At 35.5% G+C, this 24,555-nt stretch overlaps 1 protein-coding gene across 22 annotated transcripts in view; it reads right to left on the reverse strand.

Annotated features, from left to right (window-relative positions):
* LOC145814628 (ubiquitin C-terminal hydrolase 12) overlaps positions 1-23,618 on the reverse strand; it is a 37,552-nt gene extending 13,934 nt beyond the window's left edge. For 17 of the 22 annotated variants that reach the window (XR_014357989.1, XR_014357992.1, XR_014357991.1 and 14 more), the window contains exons 1-13: positions 23,033-23,617; positions 22,519-22,784; positions 22,225-22,443; positions 22,024-22,132; positions 21,820-21,935; positions 21,460-21,558; positions 12,362-12,471; positions 10,556-10,630; positions 8,028-8,106; positions 7,780-7,926; positions 7,609-7,689; positions 7,386-7,505; positions 1,046-1,168 (exon numbers count right to left, since the gene is read on the reverse strand). Coding sequence is in view for 16 of the 22 variants with exons in the window: in XM_082911574.1 (XP_082767700.1) it covers positions 1,046-1,168; positions 7,386-7,505; positions 7,609-7,689; positions 7,780-7,926; positions 8,028-8,106; positions 10,556-10,630; positions 12,362-12,471; positions 21,460-21,558; positions 21,820-21,935; positions 22,024-22,132; positions 22,225-22,443; positions 22,519-22,731 (1,491 nt within the window). In the remaining 6 variants the exon portion in view is untranslated. The other 5 variants (XM_082911573.1, XM_082911569.1, XM_082911577.1 and 2 more) reach the window with 3 other exon arrangements.
* Between the last annotated feature and the right edge of the window lie 937 nt (positions 23,619-24,555).

Genomic DNA, 24,555 nt, shown 5'->3' on the forward strand with positions numbered 1-24,555 from the left:
GCCACCCTAAATTCATCCAATCAGAATAACCAAAAACACAGCTTGTTTCTCAACGTTAATGATAGCCTATATAGTGTAACAGGATATACTTGTCAAGAACACATGACTGGGATTTTAGTTACTATAAGATTTTTAAAAAAGAATGACGCCTTTACACCCCTGTATACTGCACCCCTCTTCCCAAACAACCGAGGCCAATGATTTTTCTGCCATAACCATTGCACCCTACTCCTCCAATTTCTCCCATTTCCAGCCCCCAAGACTTCCCCCGTTAGAGCCCCAGATTCCTGCAACAATCCATCCCTTTCTGTAATCAAATCTTCCCCACCCCCAAAATTTCCCAAGCCCCTTACCTTCTACCTCATCTGGACAAACTTCTCATTCAGATGTTCACCTGACATTGCCAGGGTCTTTCCCCCCATCCTTGCAACTCTCAGGTAAGCTCCCAATCCAAAAGCCTATTAGTTTTCTTCTGTAAAACAGATGAGGGGCATTTTCTTTAGGCCCCAATATAATTGAGCCGACTAAAGAAACCTCCCTCTTCTTACCTCCAAGTTCCACATCAATGTTTTGAACTGCCCCTACCAACTTGGTCCACTAATTGCACTAGAGATGGGCGCTCCCAACCAACTCTAATGAAACCCACCACCAACGGGCCACGTAGGCCCTCATCATAAACAATAATGATATTGTTTGCTTTGCCAGGGCTCACGGCTTTAAAACAAGCCGTCACTAGGAAGGGATGTAAACCATGAGACAATGAATATTTTAAAACATCAAAGGGCAAAACATGAGAGAATGAAGGTGCAACAAAGCATGGTTAACTTGGGGAAAAGCAAGAGTCATGTAAAACTGATGATAAACAAATCAATAAACACACATATTGTTAAGGTGCATCAAAGCAAGAGCGAGTCTTGGAGTCCTGCACGATGGAGTTGTGGAAGTAACTCAAAAAAAATAATAACAACAATTAAATAAAAAATGAAAAATGCATAAAGAAGTATACTGAAAGACAATAAAAGATGCAAAGTCAGAAAGTCTTTACGGATTGAACTTCCTCTTGAGGTGTCAACGGGCGATTTGGACGGTATGTGTGGTTTTGACGCTTTGCCCAAAGCCAGAAACGTTGAAATTGCACGGGTACACCAAACTCTTTGGCAACTTCCTCCTGGATATGAACTTAATATTATTAGTGCTATATGAGGAGCACCCTTGCTTATAGTAACATCATAGATTCAACAAAGCATCGTTCAATAATTATACACAGAAGCAATGACATACATGTTTGACTCAAGTCAAAAGTGTTGGCTTGCACATGCGTAACCAGACTCACTTGCTGTTTATTATTACTTCGAAATATTTTATCCTAAAAATAGACCATAGAGTAAATTTTCAGATTTCATTCCTTAAAAGTTTTTCAGAAAATGGCAAAATGCCTATCAAAAGTAAGAAGAACTCAATTCAACTCAACAAAACCTTTCCACATATTTTATAATTTTCTACATTAACTACTAAAACTTCCATTCATAAACATAAAATAAAAAAAACACTTTTATTTCTATTTTAAAGAAATTATGAAATTTGTTTCATACACTTAATCCATTCCCTCACCTTCCCCCTATTTTTGGGAACAACGATATGGAAAATGCGTCCATTTTACGTTATTCCCACACCACTTCTTTATAAATGCACTTCAAATTTTGTTTTCTAGTGCGCATAGGAATCATGTCCAATGTTTATTAAACTGCACCAGACCGGAAGGTTCAATTAGTTGACCCGTCGACCGGCCCAAGTTCCGGTCCAGATGCACCCCCAAACCCGTTTAAGACTCTGAACCATGGTTATCAGAATCCCAATCCGGATCTTACGATCCTACGATCTTACGATCCATTTGAGTACAATCGATCCGGATCATGTAAAAAACTCTTTGTAGGTAGGATCTTTCGATCCTAGTAGTGGGATCTTATAGGATCGTGGAATCCCAATCCGAATCCGATCCTATCCGATCCAATTTATAAGCCTTGTTTTGTATTGTATGACATATTTTGTTGTAAATTTTATGTTTGTTGTCTAAATACCAATTTATGTCGTCAAAATAAATATTAAAAATTAAGTAGTATTGAATCAAATAGATTAAGAAAAACGAACTAGGAAACAAACATTCAAATATTGCAGTAATTTAAGAAAATTAAATAGTCGGAAAAACAAACTTAGCTTTAGCGAAGTCTAAGAATGGTAAGATGATTGCAACTTTATCCTAATTTCTGGAGAAATTATTTTTGTGACTCGAATCCGCTCCACTAGGGATGCTAACGACAAACCTTATCATTCGACTAAGCTACTCTTTTGAGTTCTTAATCTATTTTCATTTCCAATATTGTTAAATATTTTTTCTTCACTTTTTATGCATTATTGTACATTGTAAAGTATTTTGTTATAGAATTCTTCTTCTTCTTCACCTTCTTTTTTGATAAAATACAGAACTTTTACCGTCGGGTTTTCTATTGCATAATATTATATGTACATTTTACATGGAGTATTATATTTTTCACAATATCTTCACTTCTTTTTAATAGAATATAAGTTCATTTTGTGTATACTTTATAAGAAATATTTATTTAAATTAAATTATTATGTAATTTGTCTTTTTCGGTAGGATCTTACGATCCTCGATCCGATTCTACGATCCGATCCTATAAACACCTCCAACGATCCAACGTAGGATCCCGATTTTAACAACCTTGCTCTGAACCGGTCTATTTTTGTTAAACCAGAAAAACCCACAGTTAAACCGGCTACCTGGCTGAACCGGTAGTCAGGTGACAAAACCAACAGCGCTGGAAGCCCAAAGAAGCACCACATGCATGATTATGAAAATTGCAAAAATGCTGTTACCAAGGTTTGAGCATTGGACCTTCCGCATAGTCTCCAACACTTCCACCACCGAGCTACAATGATGCTTCATTAATACTTTGTACTACTTAAAGTATTTATTAACTTCAATTTATTATCTCAAAGTAAATCTTATTTTATTTAAAATAATCAGTATAAATATATTTTATAAATATATATAGTCATTAAATATAATTATGTAAATATATATCTTAAAATATAAAATTAATATAAATGAAACTATTTAAATACTTATATTCTCTATTTAAGTATAATTTTAAATATATTTATGAGGTAATTATGACATCACGGTTTGATTCCGGTTGACCCAACAGTTGAACCAATGACCCTTGACCCTCCCTTTTCCGGTTTGATCAACGGTTCGGGTTTCAAAACATTGATCATGTCATGTGTAATTTTAGACACTAAAGATCAATTTTCAAATGAATTATTGATGCAATCAAAAATCTGAAATCGAGAGAGAGAGAGAGAGAACAAATCCCGAATTAGGGGGTACACCCTTAAGGGTTACAGAGAGAAACTAAGGCTCTATTTGGTAGAGCTTTCTAAATTTAATTCCACCCTTTGCTTTTACTGTGATGTTTGGTTAGCGTTTTCAAAAATTGATTCCACACCCATTTTGAAAACAAGTCTACCCAGTCACCCTCCCGGACGTTAGGCCAACCGGTTGACCAAAATAGTGTTCGGTTTTTTTTTTTTTTGGCACCTATTATTTTTATATTTGAAATAAAAATATTTTCGGAATTTTTTTAAATTTTTTATGAGCTTTGAATAGAATTTTGAATTTGCATGTTTGGTTATGAGTTGTAAGTTTTTTAATCAAATATCATATGTCAAATCAAAAATTTCAAACTTAATTCAACACTCTTTTCAAAACTCATAACCAAACAAATTTTTCACACTCAAACCATAATTCCAAAACTCACAAACTCAAAATACAACTCTATTCTCAAATCATAATTCTAAAACTCTACCAAACGCTACCTAAAGCTCTACTCCAATAAATATGTATATTCTTCAATCAAAAACTAAGCACAAATGAAATTACATCGCATATTTATAGGCCAAGGCCACTAATAGCCTAACTAATAGAACACGTAGTAGAGAACTTAAGACACTTAAGCATAGAGCTAAGCATAGAACTCATTTTGACACTTACCGTATATATTCTACTACAACAGCACTCCTCCTCTTGAAGAAACTTGTCCTCGAGTTTAAGCAATAATTGAGTGAGCTCAATGCAATACCATGCATATAAACCTTAGGCGAGGAATAGGTGATGAATCTCTGTGCTCAACATGAACATGAATCTCACAACTCATCCTTCTACGAATACATTGTACTGCTTCCTTGGTGAAACAACCATAGGCGCACAACTGACAAGTCCCATCATGTCCATAAAAATCATGTCGCTAAAGCTTAGACAGACTCCCATTTTCCTAAGCCTCTTCAGCTCTGACCCGTAGACTAGTGCAAACAAGTACTCATCTTGCCGGGACGAGACCCCTAAGTTGGCAAATGACATCTTCCAAAACAAGGTTGAGGGATGTGACAAGTTGACAGGATTGACTATGCATCCACTAGAAAAGAACAACTTGAGAGAAACTGATCACAAGCTAGAATTCAACACCACACTCCTTTCCTTCCTCCAGACACAATTGCTAAAAGCAATCTACTTAACTCAAAAACAACTTCCTAAGAGGAATAAAGGAATACCAAACATACAACTTCAAAGAAGCTCTTTGAAGCTAGCAAAGTTACCACTACCTACTTGCAAGAGGTTGCAATTACTACACCATTTCTAAAGCAACAACTGATCTAGTCATTTGTTTCATCTCATATCGATGATTTTGATTTTGAATAACATCATTCCTTCCTATTGATAGATATGCACCAACATCATCACTAATGTTCATAGCATAAACTCTGCCCTCTACCTCTTTGAGCCATCCAAACAAAGCACAAACACTCTGACTGAATCAAAGAGGAAAATCTGCAGAAGTGAACCGAAGTCGAACCACAATCGAACCAAACTCAAGCCACTCACAAGATCTAAACTAATCAAATACACACCAGTCAAAATCAAACCAATTCGAATACAAATCTAAGAGAATCAAACCAAATCGCATCAAAGATGGCTTCAATTAGGCTTTAAGAACACAAAAGGAAGGATCGAAGACATTCTAACCAAATTTGAGGGATTTTGAACTAGATCTGAGGGGAATTGAACCAAACTTGAGATCTCTTAATTCTCAATCTCACTAATCAAACTCAGATGCAGAGAACTGTGAGACAATCAAACCACACAAAATAGTTAATTGGCTCTATAAATCATTCACAATGCTCGATCAACAGTCAATTTGAGATCACGATTCGAATCGAAGTTCAAAATAACGAATTAGAGTGCCATCATAGCTTTTTGCATCAGATCTGGGTTTTATTTTTTTGGAGGCTTAGGGTTTCCAGCAACAACATAAGGTTTGAAATGAGATTTTGCACTATACGTTGTTCAGTTAGGGTTTGAAACCTAATTGAAACCTAGATTCTTGTTTGAGTTGATGCAGCTAGGGTTGAAAATGATCCAAACTCAAATCACAACTATGAGTCAAGCTTCAAACAAAGTTAAATAGGTGCCAAATGATCTAATCGAAGGTCGCGACTACAAAACGAGGCCAGACCGGAGGTAAAACATCTAGTTAAGGTTCAAAATTGTTAGTTGAGATGAGATCAAGTTTGAAAATCCACAGACAGAAGTCGTGATTCAACTTCAATCACTGAGAGCTACGATTCAACTTGCAAAACCAATTTCTGACTTCGAAACACCCCAACTAGGTTTCATGACTCCAAATCGAGATGTAATCCCATTTTCGGGACTTCAATCTACATCGAGATCAAGTCGCGAAGCGGACATCACGATCGCGACAAGTTCCAGATCTGGTATTCTGAGTTCACAACTTTGTAAAGGCTACAGGTAGCAACAATAGATTGGATTAGGTCAATGAGGAACCAGTGGCCGATTCAACTTCTAATCCAGACGTGAATCTGTTGAAGCAACCAATTAGGGCTTGCATGCAAGGACTGGTAACGTTCCTCCTATCTGATTGGTGAATTTAGCTTCAATTTGGAACAATTAGATATAGAATCTGAAGCTCTGATACCAAATTGATGCAATCAAGAATCTAAAATCAAGCGAGAGAGAACAAATCCCCAATTAGGGGGTAAGACCCTAAGGGGTTAGAGAGAGAACCCAAAGTACAAATGAAATTACATCACAAATCTATAGACCAAGACCACTAATAGCCTAACTAATAGAAGACTTAGTAGAGAACTGAAGACACTTGAGCATAGAACTCAAATTGACACTTTTGAGAAAAAGCTATTTTAGTAACTTCATAGTTTTTTGGCTAAAATATGAGGTAAAAGAAACTACAATGTTTGGGGTAACTTTTTGATTTTTTACAAAAAGATGTGCAAAAAATAGAGAGAAAAGGGAATCTTTGACTTTTTTTATATAGATTGTTGACTTTTTGATTTTTTTAGTAATTTTTTGGCTTTTAGGCTAAAAGTTGAATTTGCCAAACGAGGTCTTACCCTATATATTCTACTACATCAATTATAAAGAAGTGGAGTGGGAATAACATTTCCCAAAATATACCACATTTATAATTGTTATCTTAAATATTAGTTTATGAGCAGTTCAAAACATTTTAAAATATTAAATAGTTTATAGAGGCACCATAAATCAATTAGATATTAACAAATGTACCAAAATCTTAGTGCTCAAATTATTTAGAAAGAGTGTTAGTTTAATATTCCCAAAATATGTAATATTCACTTTATGAATTACTTGAATATGTCACATTATTGCCAAAGAATAAATAATTCTCTAAGAAACTAGTACTTTTGATCATTCACTAAGAAAATAGAGCTTTTGATCAATTATACATTTAGGCATTTCCACAAATTCACGATCCGTTTTGTGTGTCTATGGCTCTAAGCAATAGATATGTGTGTGAGCCCAAGTGTCCGAAGCATATCCATTTCTATAAATATATTAAAAAAAAGATAACTAGACACATTTGGACACGTGCCCAATGCATCTTAGAAGTGTTTATGCTTCTTAGATGTGCATTAACTTGAGGAGGGCTCTTAGGTGCCACAGTCAAAGAAATGGGGGAAAAGAATACCTTGAACCAAGCTTCAATTGCCCATTCATGCAATAAACAGATTACTTTAAACAAACTTACAAAATCAAATCCACTGCATTCTTCTTCTTTCTAAGAAAATAAAGACAGAACAATCCTACCAATAGACAAAATCATTCATTTACTTTTCTCAGACATGAACCTTCAAACAAGTTAACTTATATCAGGAGGCAGATATATGATCAAATACCAAATAAACCAATATTCAACAAAGACAACTCATCTAAACCTAACCAAATTCAATGACATCAAAATCGTAGAGAATACCTTGAAAAGGTTGAAAGGTGTCTGTTTCTGGATACGAAAACTACGAACTTTGTCATGATCCACAAGATCAAAATATACATCCCTTCCAAGCTGTTCAAGAAGGTCCTCATCACGAGCAACCTGAGGAATCAAATAACTGATTTAGCAAACAATATTCCATAAGGCAGATGCATAATTGGCAAAAAAGTAACAACTTTAAGGGGAGAGTTTAGGTCTTTGTAACCTTTATGATGGTATAAAGATGTGCCTCTGCTTTTTCCTTTCTCTTTTGCTCTTTTTCTTCTTGTTCTTTCTTCAACCTTATCTTGAATTTGATGTCCACAGATCCCAGTATAATTTATTGGGGAGAACAATATCAGGAACTCAAATCACAAGAACAATTCAAAAATCTTACCCTAAGGTGTTCGGCTATGTCCTTTTCATCGACATTACATATTATTTTCTCCTTATCACTTTCGCGTATATACACAAGCATATATGCATTAGAGTATTTTGTAAACTTAAATGGAGAGTTGTTGAACCCAGGATTTGTCTGTGGTAGCTGTTGGATACAAGCATAGTACAGAACAGACAGTAGTTAAATTGAAGATTAGGATAACCTAGACCAGAAAACTTAGATTTCATAACTGTACAAAGGGTTACCTCTTCCTCACCACCATACTGCTCCTCCAATGCCCTCTTCATGTCCTCTTTTGTTACCCGTTCATCATCAAATTTAAACCTGTATGCACCCAACTTGCAGTGAATTCTGACGTAACCAAATGGTAACAACTTAAAAGATGATTCACTATATCAATAATTTGAAAGCTAACCTCAAAACAAAGTATAAGTACTTGCTAAACAATACTAAAGCAGTGATAAAAAAAGTCTTCAAAATGCCAACGAGTACAAAGGAACACAAAGAAAGGTAGAGTATAGCACAAAACAATGTTGTTGTGCCAACAATCGACCAATCACGCAAACATTATTACAAATATTTATTTCCTTCAAACTATGAAGCACATACACCTCACCAGTGGCCGCATATTGGTATCCAACATATATCGGACATGAAACACCCTCTGAACATGTAGTGGACATGCTAGAGGAAATGTCCCAAAAAAAAAATATTTAAATTCCACTCGGGCACACTGGAGATGCGCTTGGGACACGTTAGGGACAAGCTCGCGACACATTCAACAAGAAAGAAAACAGTTTTTTTTTTTTTCCTTACATTTGTTGTGGGTAACCTAACTATTTGAATGTGAAAAAAAAAAAAAAATTAAATAGTGGATAAACTGCTTAATGAAATGTATAATTATTAATTTTTTATTGTTATGATATAAACCACTATAACCAGCAAAGAAAAATTTAGATTTCTTTTTTTTTATTTAAAAAAAAAAAAAAAACTTGTGGGTCACTTATTGATCTTTATGGTGCTTCCTCTATCAATTAGATTCGTTGTCCAAAGAATATGGCAGCTAGGCATATCTATTTCTTCATATTTTGGCTTCTATGAAGTTTCTTTCATTATAAAAATTGTTGTTTTAGACGATGTATGATTTGCAACTTTATTTTATCACTTTAACATTTTTGATGGAATGCTATTGTTATTATATCTAGATGTTTAAGCCAAGGATGGAATATGTGGGTTTTCAATTTTAGTTAGTGTTATGTTGCATTTTTTCATTATCTTTAAATAAAATATTAAAAAATATATGACACATAATAAATAGTCAGGCAACAATGCCACAAACTCATTTTATGCTTCCATGCACATTATATCAGTCTGTCATTTTACCCTCAGTCTCTCTTTTTGCCACTCTCACTCTCTTTCTCCCTCTTCAGTCTTACATTCTCTCTACAAATCAAACCACCCATACATATGCACTAACACTCCATTCATCAATCAAACTACATTCCTCAAACCTAGACTATCCACCCACCATTAACACCAACCAAACTACCACCTCACCTCCTTTATTCCACCACCATTGTTCCATTATCAAAGCCAGGACCCCTTCTATTCCCTTTACAACACTGTTCTTATAGAAAAAATACAAACCAAACCCAGAAAGAGCTCACTCGGTATATGCTAATGTGTATATGTTAGCAAACAAATCTTCACCTTCCACTTCTATTTACATTTTCTTCTTTTTATCTCCATTCAATCTTTCCTTTCCTATTATTTTACATTTAAATCTTTTCTTTCTTCCTCACTCCTTTTTCTACCCAATTTTTCTAAAGTATTGACTCTATGGTTTTCATGCTTGTCGATTCAGCTTCTTATCGCCATCAAACTCGCCGGCCAGTGTATTATGCAACTATTTGAGTATCTCTTCAATCAGGACGCCCAAATCATCACAGACCGAACCAAAGACCCAAATCACCCAAATAGAGAGAGGTGGGGACAAGATGGGAGAAGCGTAGAAGTTGTGACTGATGACAATGACCTTACGCTGTTGCTGGAAGGAAGCAATAACAGGAGGAGTCAATGGTGGGAGAGGGGGGGGGGTTGATGGAAGCAACGGCATGATTGGCATGGGTGAACCTTAATTTCTTGAAGAGAACCATGGGGCAAGCAACAATGGTGGTATTCATTTTTTTTCATCTCAATATTTGATTACTGATCTCAACAATGGTGGGGGGTGAGGACTGGTAAGGTAGACTATATGGGCTGCTGCCAGAAATTGTTAATTGAAGTAGGAAGGAAAGTACAGTAAAAAATGATTTAAAAGAGACAGAAAATTAGAGAGATTGAACCAAAACATCAATCTCGACTAAAAAGCAGAGAGAAACATTGGGTGGGAAAGAGAGTTGTTTAATATTGTGGAATGTGAACGCAGAAGAAAGGAGGAATGAAGAGAGTGTTAAAGTCATGTAAACAGAGATTGAATGCTTCAAGGGTAAAAATGTCAAACCATTATAATATCCATGTAAGCATAAATGGCATTATCGCCACCCTAATAAATATATAAAACTATACTGTGTGTCCCCCATATATCATGTCCTGCATTTTTTTAAAATTTATGTGTGAACATATTGCATCATGTCATGGGTCCGTGTGTTCGTGCTTTTTAGCCTTCAAAGCTTTGCTGAGCAATGTTAAGCAAAATATATAGGTTAAACATATAACCAACAAAAACTAACAATCAAAAAGAGCAAAAAACAGTACAAACATATATGCATACCACTGCTCAGAGAGGGTTGGCCTGATATAAGCATAATAATGTCCACCATGCACCCCACCACTATGAACCAAAACACTGCAAACAAGCAATACTTCGTTATAACCATTGCGATACAGAGTGTCAATTATATGCTGATATCCATCAATCACAATTACTAAAATCAAAAATCAAAAGAAAAGGTATTATGGAAGTCTACAATGTACTTTTCGCATAAAATCTAATTTTCTTGGACATATAATACTATCTGAACAGAAAACAAAAAATCATGCCCCAACAAAATAAAAAATAATGAGAAAATGAAAAAGGAAATAATAAATGATGATACAGATAACACAAATGAATAAAATACATCTCCATTCACATCAAAAGGAGAGATGAAAATGTGTGATAAGGACATGTAATTCTGGAGTGCTATATAATTGAAATATGTGGCCAATATAGTATAAAGATGCCACACCACTTCAATTCCTTTGTCAGAATTTCATTTTTTTCCAGGGGAGGGAAAAAGAGAGGAAAGTGCTACATTGACCAAAGAGTCGTACAACAGTAATCAAGAATCCACCTTCCTCTTTTGTTCTCAGGTTTTTCTTTGGGGAGAGGTTTCAATGGATCCATGGAGGCTGCCTCCCATTGAGGCTTGAACCCATAACCTTATACTTGGTTCCATATCACAAGGATCAAAATTTTGTTTCGGTATGTTCTTTTGGTTAGCTTGGAAACGGAAATGTTTTGAAATGAATTTTCGAAAACATAAGTGAAATGAGGAGGGGGAAAAAACATTTGAGAACAAAAACCAAAACCTATATAAATGTTAATACATTCGGAATAATTAAATAATTGAACATGTTGAGCTCTATGAATATTAGAAGCTCATAAACAAGGTTTAAAAACTTAGTTATTGGTTTGCCATTGTAAGAAAATACATTTGGAAAATGCAAAATTCTGATAGCAAAAGGAACGAAAACAGAAAAAACAAAGTACATTGCAGTAACAAAGAAAGAAGGAAAATAAGTGGCTTAATCATGCATGTTTATTTTCTCCTTTCTATCTCTTCTCTTTTGTTTTTAAGTTTCTTAAATTCTCTAATAAATTTAATATTTTTATATATTCTCAAGTATTTTCTTTTGACAAAAAGAGGCAAATAGAAATAAGCATTGTTAAATGTTCTTAATAGGTGTCGAAATAACTCATTGTTGCGGTATGTTCTCTAGTGTTTCACTGTGTTTTGGTATATTTCAATGGAAACATTGAAATTTTGCTATGCCACTGTTATTTCGTTATGGTTTCCTAGGAAACAGAAATGTTTCGGCCATTGATAGAAACAAAACGAAATTTTGTTCTTCATCTCATCATCCAACCACCAAGCAGGAAGAGAAGACATCTTTCCCCTTTAAATTTAGCAAACATAAGATGAGGATTTTTTTTAAAAAGATCTACAATTAGATACCATTTTCTAAGTTGATATTTGTTATCAACATATTGGATATATTGGAAGAAAAGCAATAAACAGAGAAGTAAGGAAACATGCAAAAAAAGCGCCACCTGACAATTTCATATAAATTTATCTAAAGAGAGCAGATGTTTCACAAAACAAAGCGGTAAAGGTATGCAAAGATTTCCTGGAAAGAAAATTAATCAGAGGCCTATTAGCATAAGATAAAGCCACTTTACATTTTCATATAATTTTATCTAAAGAGAGCATATATTTCAACAAAACAAATTGTGTAAAGCTATACATTAAGTAAAATTTTCTGGGAAGAAAATTAATGAGAGGCTCACTGGTATAATGTAAAAAAGAATAAATACCTGTGAAGGGTATACAAGTTGCGAACACTCCTATCTGCTTCAGGTGACAAATATCTGCCATCCTCTCTGTCAAGATCGAGTTGTAGAGGGAACTCATAGCGGTCATTTATCTGTTTTACAAATGAAACAAGATGTTTCAGTAATGTTTTAAATGAAAGAGGTTATGTGTGTGTGTGTGTGACAAACGGTTAGTGTAAACATCTTTCACAAAAACAACTAATTCTAAAGTGGGAGGGAGCAATAGTTTAAGAAAAGTTCCCTCATCATTGAGCTAGTCTGCTCTCAAAATCAAGCAGACAGTCAGAACTCTAGAGAAGAGGTACATGAGAGAGAGTTGACCTTGCCCAACTCAAATTATACAGTTCATTCCAAAAGCATCATATGGAAGGAAGCAGTAAGACAACTAGAAAATAAAAAGAAGGGTTATTCTAGAACCTAAAAATGATAAAAGCAAAAAGACAGATTCTGATTGAAATATAAATGATCCATTAGATAAACTAGGCACAGAGTGGGGTGGGGTCCCTTTAAAGCTAGGCATGTTATCCATAATCAAGCAAGAAAATCAGATCATGCCAAATGACAAGATATTAAGTTTCTTACATGATGAATGATACTGTGGGCTTTGTGCATAGATCAGACAAACATATGCTGCTGGCACAAGACTCATCCACTTCCACTCAAAAGTTACAGACTTGGCATTTGAACACATATTTGGAGGACCTGATATTCAGCTATTTAGGGACCCTAAACAGCTTTTCTATTGAAGCATTATTTCCAGAGCCCAAAAGTTTTTCATCAAGTAAAGGAATGTATTTAAATCAGGGGGAAAGAATCTCGGACCTTCTGTTAACATTATCTTATAAACAAAAATTATTTGGGCTCTAAAATATACAAGGGCTGAAATTGGAAATGACAAGGCAAAAGCTTGTTCAATGTTCACTTTAAGCACACCTAGTTTGGCCTGGTGCAAATGAGCTCAAAATGACTGAGACTCACCAATCATTCAAAAACAAGTATCTTTGAAACATGTAGCTCCTTCATGACTAACTAGTTATTTCATTTTTTGCTGGAAATTTGTGTTAATGCATATAATAAGATAGTGGCATGTATATAATATGATAGTGGTGTTGGTGGTAGATAGTGGCATGTATAGAATATGATAGTGGTGTTGGTGGTAGATAGTGGCATGTATAGAATATGATAGTGGTGTTGGTGGTAGATAGTGTCATGTATATAATATCATAGTGGTAGATAGTGGTAATATATAATATCATAGTGGTAGATAGTGGTAATATATAATATGTAAGTGGCATATAATGGGTTATAATGATGTTTGTAATATCTCCTATATAAGGAGTGTCATTTGGTCTTGTAAAATAAGAAGTTTTGAATATAACAGAAATATATTCCTTCTTCCTCATATTTTCGGAGTTCTTCTTCCTCATTTTTTCTAAGTTGGTATCAGAGCAACAAAAAACACAGCAGCCCTAAAACCGTCATAGCCATGTCGGAAGTCACGTCTGAAACCACTTCAACCCCTGCCGCTGCCATTCCAGTAAAAACGTCCAACTCTCACTCTGTCCAAATCACCACCATCCGCCTAAATGGTGATAATTTTCTCCGCTGGTCACAATCTGTCCGGATGTATATCCGTGGGCAAGGAAAGATCGGTTACATCACTGGTGACAAGAAGGCTCCTGCTGTTAATGATCCGCTGTTCGACAGTTAGGACGCTGAAAACTCCATGGTTATGACATGGTTGGTCAATTCCATGGAGGAGGATATAAGCTCTAATTACATGTGCTATCCTACTGCACAAGAATTGTGGGATAATGTTAGTCAGATGTATTCTGACCTAGGAAATCAATCTCAAGTTTTCGAATTAACTTTGAAGTTGGGAGAGATTCGTCAAGGAGATGATTCCGTCACCAAATATTTCAATTCGTTGAAAAGGTTGTGGCAGGATCTTGACATCTTTAACACATACGAATGGAAATCGGTTGACGACTGCAACCACCACAAGAAAACTGTGGAAGACAGCCGTATTTACAAGTTTCTTGCCGGCCTCAACATTGAGTTCGATGAAGTGCGAGGAAGAATTATTGGCAAACCTCCTCTCCCATCCATTGGCGAAGTATTTGCTGAAGTCAGAAGGGAAGAGAGCCGAAGGAGCGTCATGCTTAAGAAAAAAGGTACTGGTGAATCAATTGAAATTTCTGCTTTAATTAGCGATGCTGCGGCCAACAAGGCTGCAAATTACCAGCGCAGGTTTGATGATAAGCCACGGGTCTGGTGTGATTTTTGCAACAAGCCTCGCCATACACGCAAAACGTGTTGGAAGATCCATGGCAAACCTGTCAACTGGAAAAGCAGCAAACAAGGAGAGAAGAATCGTGGCTTTCCTACCGCTAATGAAGCCGATTCAGGTCCCTTCAACAAAGAGCAGATTGATCAACTCTTAAAGCTGATAAAATCCAACTCCTCATCCGGTACTCCTAGTGTTTTGTTGGCACAAACAGGTAGAAATCCTAAAGCCTTCTCTTGCCTAAACTTCTCTCCGTGGATCATAGATTCCGGTGCCTCCGATCACATGACTAGTTTTTCCCATTTATTTAGTACCTATTTCCCTTGTTCTGGTCATGACAAAATCAGAATAGCCGATGGTAGTTTTTCACCTATTGCAGGAAAAGGATTTATTAAACTAACTGAGAAAATTAATCTCAATGCTGTTCTTCACGTCCCCAACTTAGCCTGTAACCTTTTGTCTGTCAGTAAACTATCTAAGGATTCTAATTGTCGTGTTACATTTTTTGAATCCCATTGTGAATTTCAGGACCAGAACTCGGGGATGATGATTGGGCATGCTAGGATGCTTGAAGGTCTTTACTACTTTGATGAAGTACCTGTTAGTAATAAAAAAGCTCAGAGCTTTAATAGTACTAGTTCAATCTCTGTTCGAGAAAAAATAATGCTATGGCACTATAGGCTAGGACATCCTAGTTTTCTTTATCTGAAATATTTATTTCCAGAATTATTTAAAGGGATTGATTGTTCTTCTTTTCATTGTGAAAGTTGCATTTTTGCAAAATTTCGTCGCTCTACTTATTTGCCAAAACCTTACCAGGCTTCCAAACCTTTTTATTTGATTCATAGTGATGTTTGGGGCCCTTCTAAAATCACTACTCTTTCTGGTAAAAGATGGTTTGTTACATTTATTGATGACCATACCCGCTTATGTTGGATTTATTTGATGAATAAAAAATCTGACGTGAAAAATTTATTCACAAATTTTTACAATATGATTGAAAACCAATTTCAAACCAAAATTGGTATTTTACATTCTGATAATGGAACAGAATATTTCAATGAGCAGTTGGGTGAGTTTTTGGGAAAAAAAAAAGGATTTTTCATCAATCTACATGTCGGGATACCCCTCAACAAAATGGCATTGCAGAACGAAAAAATAAACATCTACTTGAAGTAGCACGTGCTATAATGTTTTACATGCATGTTCCTAAATATTTATGGGGCGAAGCAATTTTAACAGCCTCTTATTTGATAAACAGGATGCCTACAAAGGTGTTAACATACAAAACACCTTTCGATTGTCTAAAAAATTTTTTTCCTGACACGAGGTTGTTTTCTGATTTACCCACCAAAGTTTTTGGATGTACTGCCTATGTTCATGTTCCCAGTCAATTTCGTTCAAAACTTGACCCCCGTGCTATAAAATGTGTTTTTTTGGGTTATTCCTCAAACAAAAAGGGGTATAAGTGTTTCGATCCTCAAACCAAGAAATTTCATGTGAGTATGGATGTGTCATTTGTGGAAACAAAATCCTATTTCCCCAACACTTCTCTTCAGGGGGAGACAAGTGGAGTAGAAGACCGTTTTTGGGATATTTCTATCCCGCTCCTCAATGTCATTTGTCCTACACAAAAACCACATCTGTCTGATAATGATCACTTAGGAGAACCAAGTTCTATGGTTGCCTAGTCAAGAAGATTCTTGTTTAGGGAGAGAAGTACTACAAAATGATCTAAATCCTGAGCTTCAGGTTTATACTAGGAAGCGATTTCATCTGAGGAATAATGACCCGAATGTCCATCGTAATGACCCGAATGTCCACCCGAGTTCTGGCATCGAAATTTTAGGTAATCCTATTCCTTCTATTTCCGACCTTGATGTTCCTATAGCAATTAGGAAAGGTGTCCGAAATTGCATTAAACATCCTATTGCAAATTACCTCTCCTATCAAAGACTGTCTAAAAACCATAGAGCTTTCACATCTAGGATTTCACACTTGTTTGTTCCAAGGAATATACAGGAAGCATTGGATGATCCGAATTGGAAATTAGCAATCATGGAGGAGATGAATGCTTTAAGGAGAAGTGGTACTTGGGAGATAGTTGATCTACCCAAAGACAAGAAAACAGTTGGGTGTAAATGGGTGTTTACGATAAAATGTAACGCAGATGGAAGCGTTGAGAGATACAAGGCGAGACTGGTGGCTAAAGGCTTCACTCAAACTTATGGGATCGACTATCAGGAGACGTTTGCTCCTGTTGCTAAAATAAATTCCATCAGAGTACTGTTATCTCTTGCAGTAAATTCAGATTGGCCTCTACATCAACTTGACATTAAAAATGCATTTCTCAATGGTGATCTTGAAGAGGAAGTGTTCATGAGCCTACCGCCGGGATTTGAGCAGAGACTTGGAAGCGACAGAGTATGCAGATTGAACAAGTCATTATACGGACTCAAACAATCACCAAGAGCGTGGTTTGAACGCTTTGGGAAGGCAGTTATCAGTTGTGGCTTCTCGCAGAGTCAAGCAGATCACACAATATTTTATAAACATTCAAAAAACAGTAAAATTGCAATTTTGATTGTTTATGTTGATGACATCATTTTAACTGGTAATGATGAAGCAGAGTTAGCAGCCCTCAAAGACAAACTCGCAAAAGAATTTCACATTAAGGATCTGGGAGCCCTCAAGTATTTCCTCGGAATGAAATTTGCAAGATCCAAGGAAGGTATATTCGTTAATCAGAGAAAATATGTTCTTGATCTCCTTGGAGAAACAGGTATGCTTGGTTGTAAGATGGTGGAGACTCCGATCGAGCCTAACTTGAAGTTACAAGCTGCTAAGGCTGAAGAAGTCAAAGAGAGGGAACAATATCAGCGACTTGTCGGGAAATTGATTTACTTGTCTCATACGCGGCCTGATATTGCCTTTGCAGTCAGCATGGTAAGTCAGTTCATGTACTCACCAGGGACAGAGCATTTTGAGGCCGTTTATAAGATCTTAAGATATTTGAAAGGAACTCCAGGGAGAGGCTTACTGTTCAAGAAACATGGACATCTTCAAGTTGAAGTATACACAGATGCAGACTGGGCAGGAAGTGTTACAGACAGGAGATCAACATCCGGATACTGCTCCTTTGTAGGTGGGAACCTAGTTACATGGCGGAGTAAAAAACAGAATGTGGTAGCTAGAAGTAGTGCAGAAACAGAGTTCAGAGCTGTTGCCCATGGAATCTGTGAAGTAATGTGGATTAAAAGAATTCTTGAAGAATTAAAGCTTTCTCACCCGACACCTATGAAGGTCTATTGTGACAACAAAGCAGCTATATCTATAGCTCATAATCCAGTTCTACATGATCGCACAAAACATATAGAAGTGGATAAACATTTCATCAAGGAGAAAATCAATGCTGGCATAATCTGTATGACCTACCTTCCAACAGGTGAACAATTAGCTGATGTGCTAACGAAGGGACTACACAAGAAGCAATTTGATAAGCTGACTAGCAAGCTGGCTATGGAAGATATCTTCAAACCAGCTTGAGGGGGAGTGCTGGAAATTTGTGTTAATGCATATAATAAGATAGTGGCATGTATATAATATGATAGTGGTGTTGGTGGTAGATAGTGGCATGTATAGAATATGATAGTGGTGTTGGTGGTAGATAGTGGCATGTATATAATATCATAGTGGTAAATAGTGGTAATATATAATATGTAAGTGGCATATAATGGGTTATAATGATGTTTGTAATATCTCCTATATAAGGAGTGTCATTTGGTCTTGTAAAATAAGAAGTTTTGAATATAACAGAAATATATTCCTTCTTCCTCATATTTTCGGAGTTCTTCTTCCTCATATTTTCTAAGTTTTTTCATGGAGGCTTCAACAATAAGTTTATAACCCCAACTCAATTTATTACAGCAAGGACACGATTTTCTCAATTGGTTGAATGAACAATCTATTCAAATCAATTTTTCTGTGAGACTCCAGGTATTGTCATAGGCAAAAGGCTGAACAGCTACGTTTGGTCCTACAATATAATATACACAATGTGAAATTTTATTAGAAAAGCATTTTTCAGAGTCATGAATTGTACATGGCTTCCTGCTATTCCTTTGGTTCAATGAGAGAGAGAGAGAGAGAGAGAGAGAGATTGGGCATCAGATGTAAATAGCATTTGAACTTGGGTGGGTTCAAATGGCAATGACCCAAGCTAAACTCAAATTTCAGTTGTGCTTGGACCACTATCTATCAACCTCAAGCTAAGCTTGGCTGTAAATCCGCACCACAGTTTGAATTTGGGCAGGGTTTGATTGGGAAATAGTCTCAAACAACTCAGCTTAAATATATGCATATAGTACGTGTATTAATTTATTTATTTTTTTCTCAGCCAATCTATGGGCACTAAGATTATATTGTAGTTCAAGAACATGTACTCACAACACAAGAATTCTCCCCCTTCTAAAAAACCGAAGTCCTAAGTTCAGCTGATTAAAATGGGCAATTTTTTTGTCTTTGAAATCTTGCAGCCACCTTTCCATGCCACCACAGCACCGCCAGTCCGCTCCACAGCAACACCTCTTCATTTTCTCCACATTGTCCTGCAGCTCTTGTTTGTTATAGAGCCCTTATTCATGTCACATATATTACTTTCTGTCTCCATATATCTTTGTATATCTCTTTTGACACGTATTTATATATATTGCAAAGGTATTGCTCAGTATAATATAAAGACACGGGCGTATATAGTTTGTGAATTTAATATCTAGTATAAATCCTTTGGCTCCACAAAATTCAAAAAGAAAAAACAACTCACTGCACTATACATATTTTCTTTTCTTTACACAAAATTTATAATTTTATATAGTTATTATATTATAATATAAATATTTCATTCAAATACAATAAAATAATGTAACATAACACTAATTCCTAAGGGAGTTCAGAACCAAACATCAAACATAGATTTGTAAATGTCGCAACTGACCCTCCCTAGAAGTGGAAATGATCTGGGGAACTTTCCAGAAGCTAACCATGATCAAGCCAACGACTCATCTATGCCCTCTAACCTTTGCTACAATCACAAATAATCCAAGAGTGTCAAAATCTTCGAACTAGCGACAAAAAAATCCCAGTTTCAAACTATCCAATAAAAGAAAACAAGGTATCACTACATGATCATAAACAAATAATGTAACACAAAAATGAACACATCCCTCAATGTCAAAAGAATTCACCCTCTATATTTCTTATGAAAACAAGCTCCTAGATGCACTCGAGGCATGACTTACACTTAGGCCTGGGTGCCTGATTCAAAGTCAAGAATAGAATCTTGCATCAAATACCATCAAAATTTCCACATTGGCAATAATTAGACACACAACTTCAAAAGTTTTCCAAGCTTGAAGAACAAAAAACACTGTAAAGCATCAGTTTTAGCTTATTTTTTCTTTTTCTTTTTCCTTTTTGATAAATAAAAACCACCAGTTTTAGCTTCTCTATTAATCACGCTCTTATTTCTCACCATCCACAAACAGTGAAGGAAAAGACCAAATGGGAAAAACAAATTGTGTGATACCAAAACATTCAAAATATCAGTACAGCTCCCGAGAAAAAAGGAAAAAATTTCAAATTGATAAGGAAGAGGACATTGCATCTGCTTGTGCAGCAATTGATGATGCAAATCTGCATTCCAGCCTGCTCAACAAACATAATGCATAAGCTAGGGCAAAATAAGACCAGTAGGGTAGAAAGATTGTTAATCTAGAGCACCTTGTAGCAAACATCACATTTAAAATGACTTAACCATGAGGCAATGCAGACCTTTAAAGACAGAACGTCTCCAATGGAATTTTTAAACCTTCCATGCATGCAGTGTCTCTTGGGTGTGTTAAGGGAATAAGGATTGTGCACCATAAAGAATATCGAGTGTGTTTGGTTTGGTTTTGGGAGATAAATTTTTAAAAAAAAAAATTGGGAGAGAGTTTAGAAATTTTTTTGGTTTGTTTGGTTGTATATTTTGAAAATAGTTTAAGAGTATGGAAGTTTGGGATGATTTGATATTTTGTTGTAGTTGAGTAGATGTGTGTGAGAGAAAAAGTGATTGAGGATGAGAGAGGAGAGAAAAAAGGTGATTGATTGATGTACAAGAGAGAGAAAGTGATTTTGGAAAAAAAATTCAAAAAATTTCTAACCAAACAAAATTTTGAAATTTTTTTTCAAAAATTGTGTTTTGAGAGTGAAACCAAACAAGGCCATCATTTTTTTCTTTTTGTCCTTTTTGCTGATGAGAATGAAATTGGCCAGAACTCCTACACCTCACTAGGAGGTCAGTGGTTCAAATCTCCCCACTTGCATATGGATCTTATTCCCCGTGTATTAATTGGGGCTTTCTCTCCCACTTTGGGAGTTTCTTTGTATTGATTATATGTTGTATTTGATCATTATCATTATAATTGTTAATCATTGGGCTTCATTGTAATATCTTATATGAATCCAAAAAAAAAAAAAAGAATGAAATTGTTACATTTACAAAATGTAGCTTAATTCTAGTTTTGTTAAAAAATAGAAAGTTGTCCATGGCAACAGGCATACATATCTAGTAGAACAGAGCTACACAAATTGTAAAATGAAGCATACCATTTTTATTTTATTATTGAATTTAGCTGATATGCTGCATAATTGTACAACACTAACAGTGATCGGATTGAACAGACAATGCATACCATACACAATCATAAATAAAAAAACAAGTCACAAAGCAAAATACAGATTTTTTAATACTAACCTTTACCATGGTATCCCGCATAAAATCATATTCAAACCGTTTTAACTGAAGTTGAAGGACAGGGGGGAAATCAATGAACAGGACACCCTTCCTTGCATCCTGGAAAGGTCAAGAATTACAGCATTTCTTTATGAGACAGAACCATAGCATTGCGTCCGGCAATTGGATCCAAAAAAGAACAAAATGCTTGTCAATGATAATGACAAAATGGACAACTCAATTGCAATGAAAATTTAATATCAACTTAATAAAGCACTTCGGCTTTGTTCAGACCGGCATACAAAATGGTTGATCCAGGTAAAGCTATCTTGGAAATTATTTAGAGTGAAATTCAAATCACAGGGTTTCAAAGCATCCAACCTGTAACCCATATTGTTCAGCATGGTATTTGTTATCACCCTCGAGACGTTCCACCTCCACATATTTGTCGAAAGAAGCATAAACATCACGACAGCCCTTGACATCAAGCTGAAGATCTACACTCAAAATACATATAAGTCAGTAAAGCTTACAGATATATATCTCAAATAACACAGTGGTATAACTGTAAGTTAAAACAAGTACCATAAAATGATTCCTTTCTTGTTGATTTGTAGTCCACATTGATGCATTCTATATAGTTCATATGGTGACCTTCAAATAACTGCTGTATTGTACCCTCCACAACAGTTCCCTGAGCCAGTAAAACCAGAGTCAAGTATAATAATCAACCTCCTAGCACTAAATACAGACTATGAAGTCCATGATGCTATTAAATCACTATACCTTCATTTTATCTTCAAGCTTTTCACAAAGCACTCTGTTAAGTTCTTGCACGTCATGCTGCATGAAAGAATCATATGTATCCCATCCGAAAGACTTCGTCAACTCTTTTGTTGCTACACTAGTGTCACTGTACTGGAGCTTATAGAATAAACTCTGCAAAGCCAAAGGGATGCTCCCTGACGGCATATCATTCTCAGTTGTTGGCATATGATACACAGCCTGAATAAAGTGACCCAAATAAGGCATTTCCTCATAAAATAAAATCAATCAGACAAGTTGAATGAAAAGGCAAACCTTTCTGAAATAAGGAATATGGTACAATGTCTGGAGGAGAGAGTTCATGTAACAAGTAGCTCCTTGATTTTTAAGACCTACATAGCCAGTCTCCTTTTTCGAGTCATGTGACCAGTAATCAGTTACCCTACGGACAGCAACATCAGCTTCTACTACAATAGTATCATTCACCAGATAACCTCTACTGGGGTCATACAGTTCACTAAGAGGCATGAAAGAAGTGAAACCCCAATCACTTTCTCGTGCATTGAACTGGTGTTGTGTGTCTGCAGAATGAAAAGCATCTCAATTAGCATCAAACCAGTAATAGGCTTTAAACCTAAAAAGAAACAAAGAAGTATAAGATACCAGTTTGCACAAAACTTTATCTGTCTAACGACTTAGATTGACGAACGACTTTGGAATGCCACCTTCTAGGTGATTAACAGAGAGATTGAGATGTACAAGGGATATCATGTTCCCAAAAGCATCAGGAATCGGACCTTCTAGATCATTAAAAGAGAGATCAAGATACCTTAAGTTGGAAAGGTTCCCAAGCTGATGAGGAATCGGACCACCAAAGTGATTGAAATTGAGGTTGAGGACTTGTAATCTGCTCAAGGAAGCAATTGACTCTGGGATGCGCCCTTCAAACGAATTTCCGCTAAGATCTAAGTACTTCAAATGCTGCAATTCAAGCAATGAAGGACTCATCTCACCTCTCAGACCATAGGAATAGGAAAGATTCTCTGGTACATGAAGATCGAGCATGGTTACATGACCACTGTGGTTGTTGCAATGGACTCCACTCCATTTGCAACAGTCTTTCTTATCTTCTTCATTCCCCCAAGAAGAGAGAATACCATAATGATCTATGGCAGCTTCTTTAAACTTGAGGAGAGCTTGTTTCTCCCTCTCTATGCACCTGATTTTATTAGCAGCTTCAACTCCTCCCGAGGAAAGTCCAAGAACAGGTATGTAGTTTAACAATAACACAACCACGAACACATGGAGAAGTTGAATTGATTTTGGTAGCATAATAATAATATATTTTGTGACCATAATGGATGGATGGCCAAAATTTGAAGGATAAAAGATTTTTGTTTGTTGTTTTTCGTTTTTCTGAGTTCTGTTTGCCATCCCACTTCTTATACTTAGATTGTCATATTTTTTTTATTTTTTTTTTAATTTAATTTTTTTAAAAATAGGGAGACTTGGGAGTCAATAAAGAAGACTCCAAGTCAATGAAGAAGACTTGGGAGTCAATGAATAAGACACGGCTACTTTTTGAAAAAGGACACACTGTACACACCCATTTGAAAAACAACCGTGTATCACAGGTAATTACATCGTACTAGATATCACGCAAGTCATCTACAGCGAAAACACGAGAACCCAAGTCAAGGTCAAATATGGCTGCAATGCAACCTATGTTTCTGCCGTACTTTACATTTAAATTTAAATTGGCCAAAATGACCTTCCCATTAGGGCTAGGTAGGTTGTCTTTAATTTAGATTTGCTTGTTTACAAATTTAGCTGTTTTAGTGGGTTTTTTTTTTTAATTTTTTTAATTATTTATGTGATAAAAAAAATTGTGTTATTGAGATGATTTGTAATTTTTTTTTATAGTTGAATAGATGATTATAAAAGAAAAAGTAATTAATTACTATGTAAGATGTAATATTTTATCTTATTAACTATTTTAATTTTATTTTTTATTTTTTATTTTTTCATCTTTATTAACTGTTTTAGCCAAAATCAAACATCCCAAATGTCTTAGAGTGGATGGTTAGGTTCCTTTTAAGGAAAATGGAATTTTTAATGAAAAGGCTATGGAAGCTCCAACTTCTCAACATAATTTTTCAAAATTTTTGAATTATTGTAAAAAGACAAAAAAGACATGTCGTAAAATGATTCGTTGATTAAGTTTATTTTAATATTATTAATATCAGCTAAATTTATATGTTCCTAAATTAACTACATGAAAAATTTATACCATGTATAGATACTCTCTAGTTTTTTAAATATATGTTCTTAAATTAACTTTTTTAATTAAAT

This window comes from Camellia sinensis, unplaced genomic scaffold, assembly GCF_055761805.1.
Source record: "Camellia sinensis isolate YWXY unplaced genomic scaffold, ASM5576180v1 Unanchor12, whole genome shotgun sequence".
Lineage (NCBI taxonomy): Eukaryota > Viridiplantae > Streptophyta > Magnoliopsida > Ericales > Theaceae > Camellia > Camellia sinensis.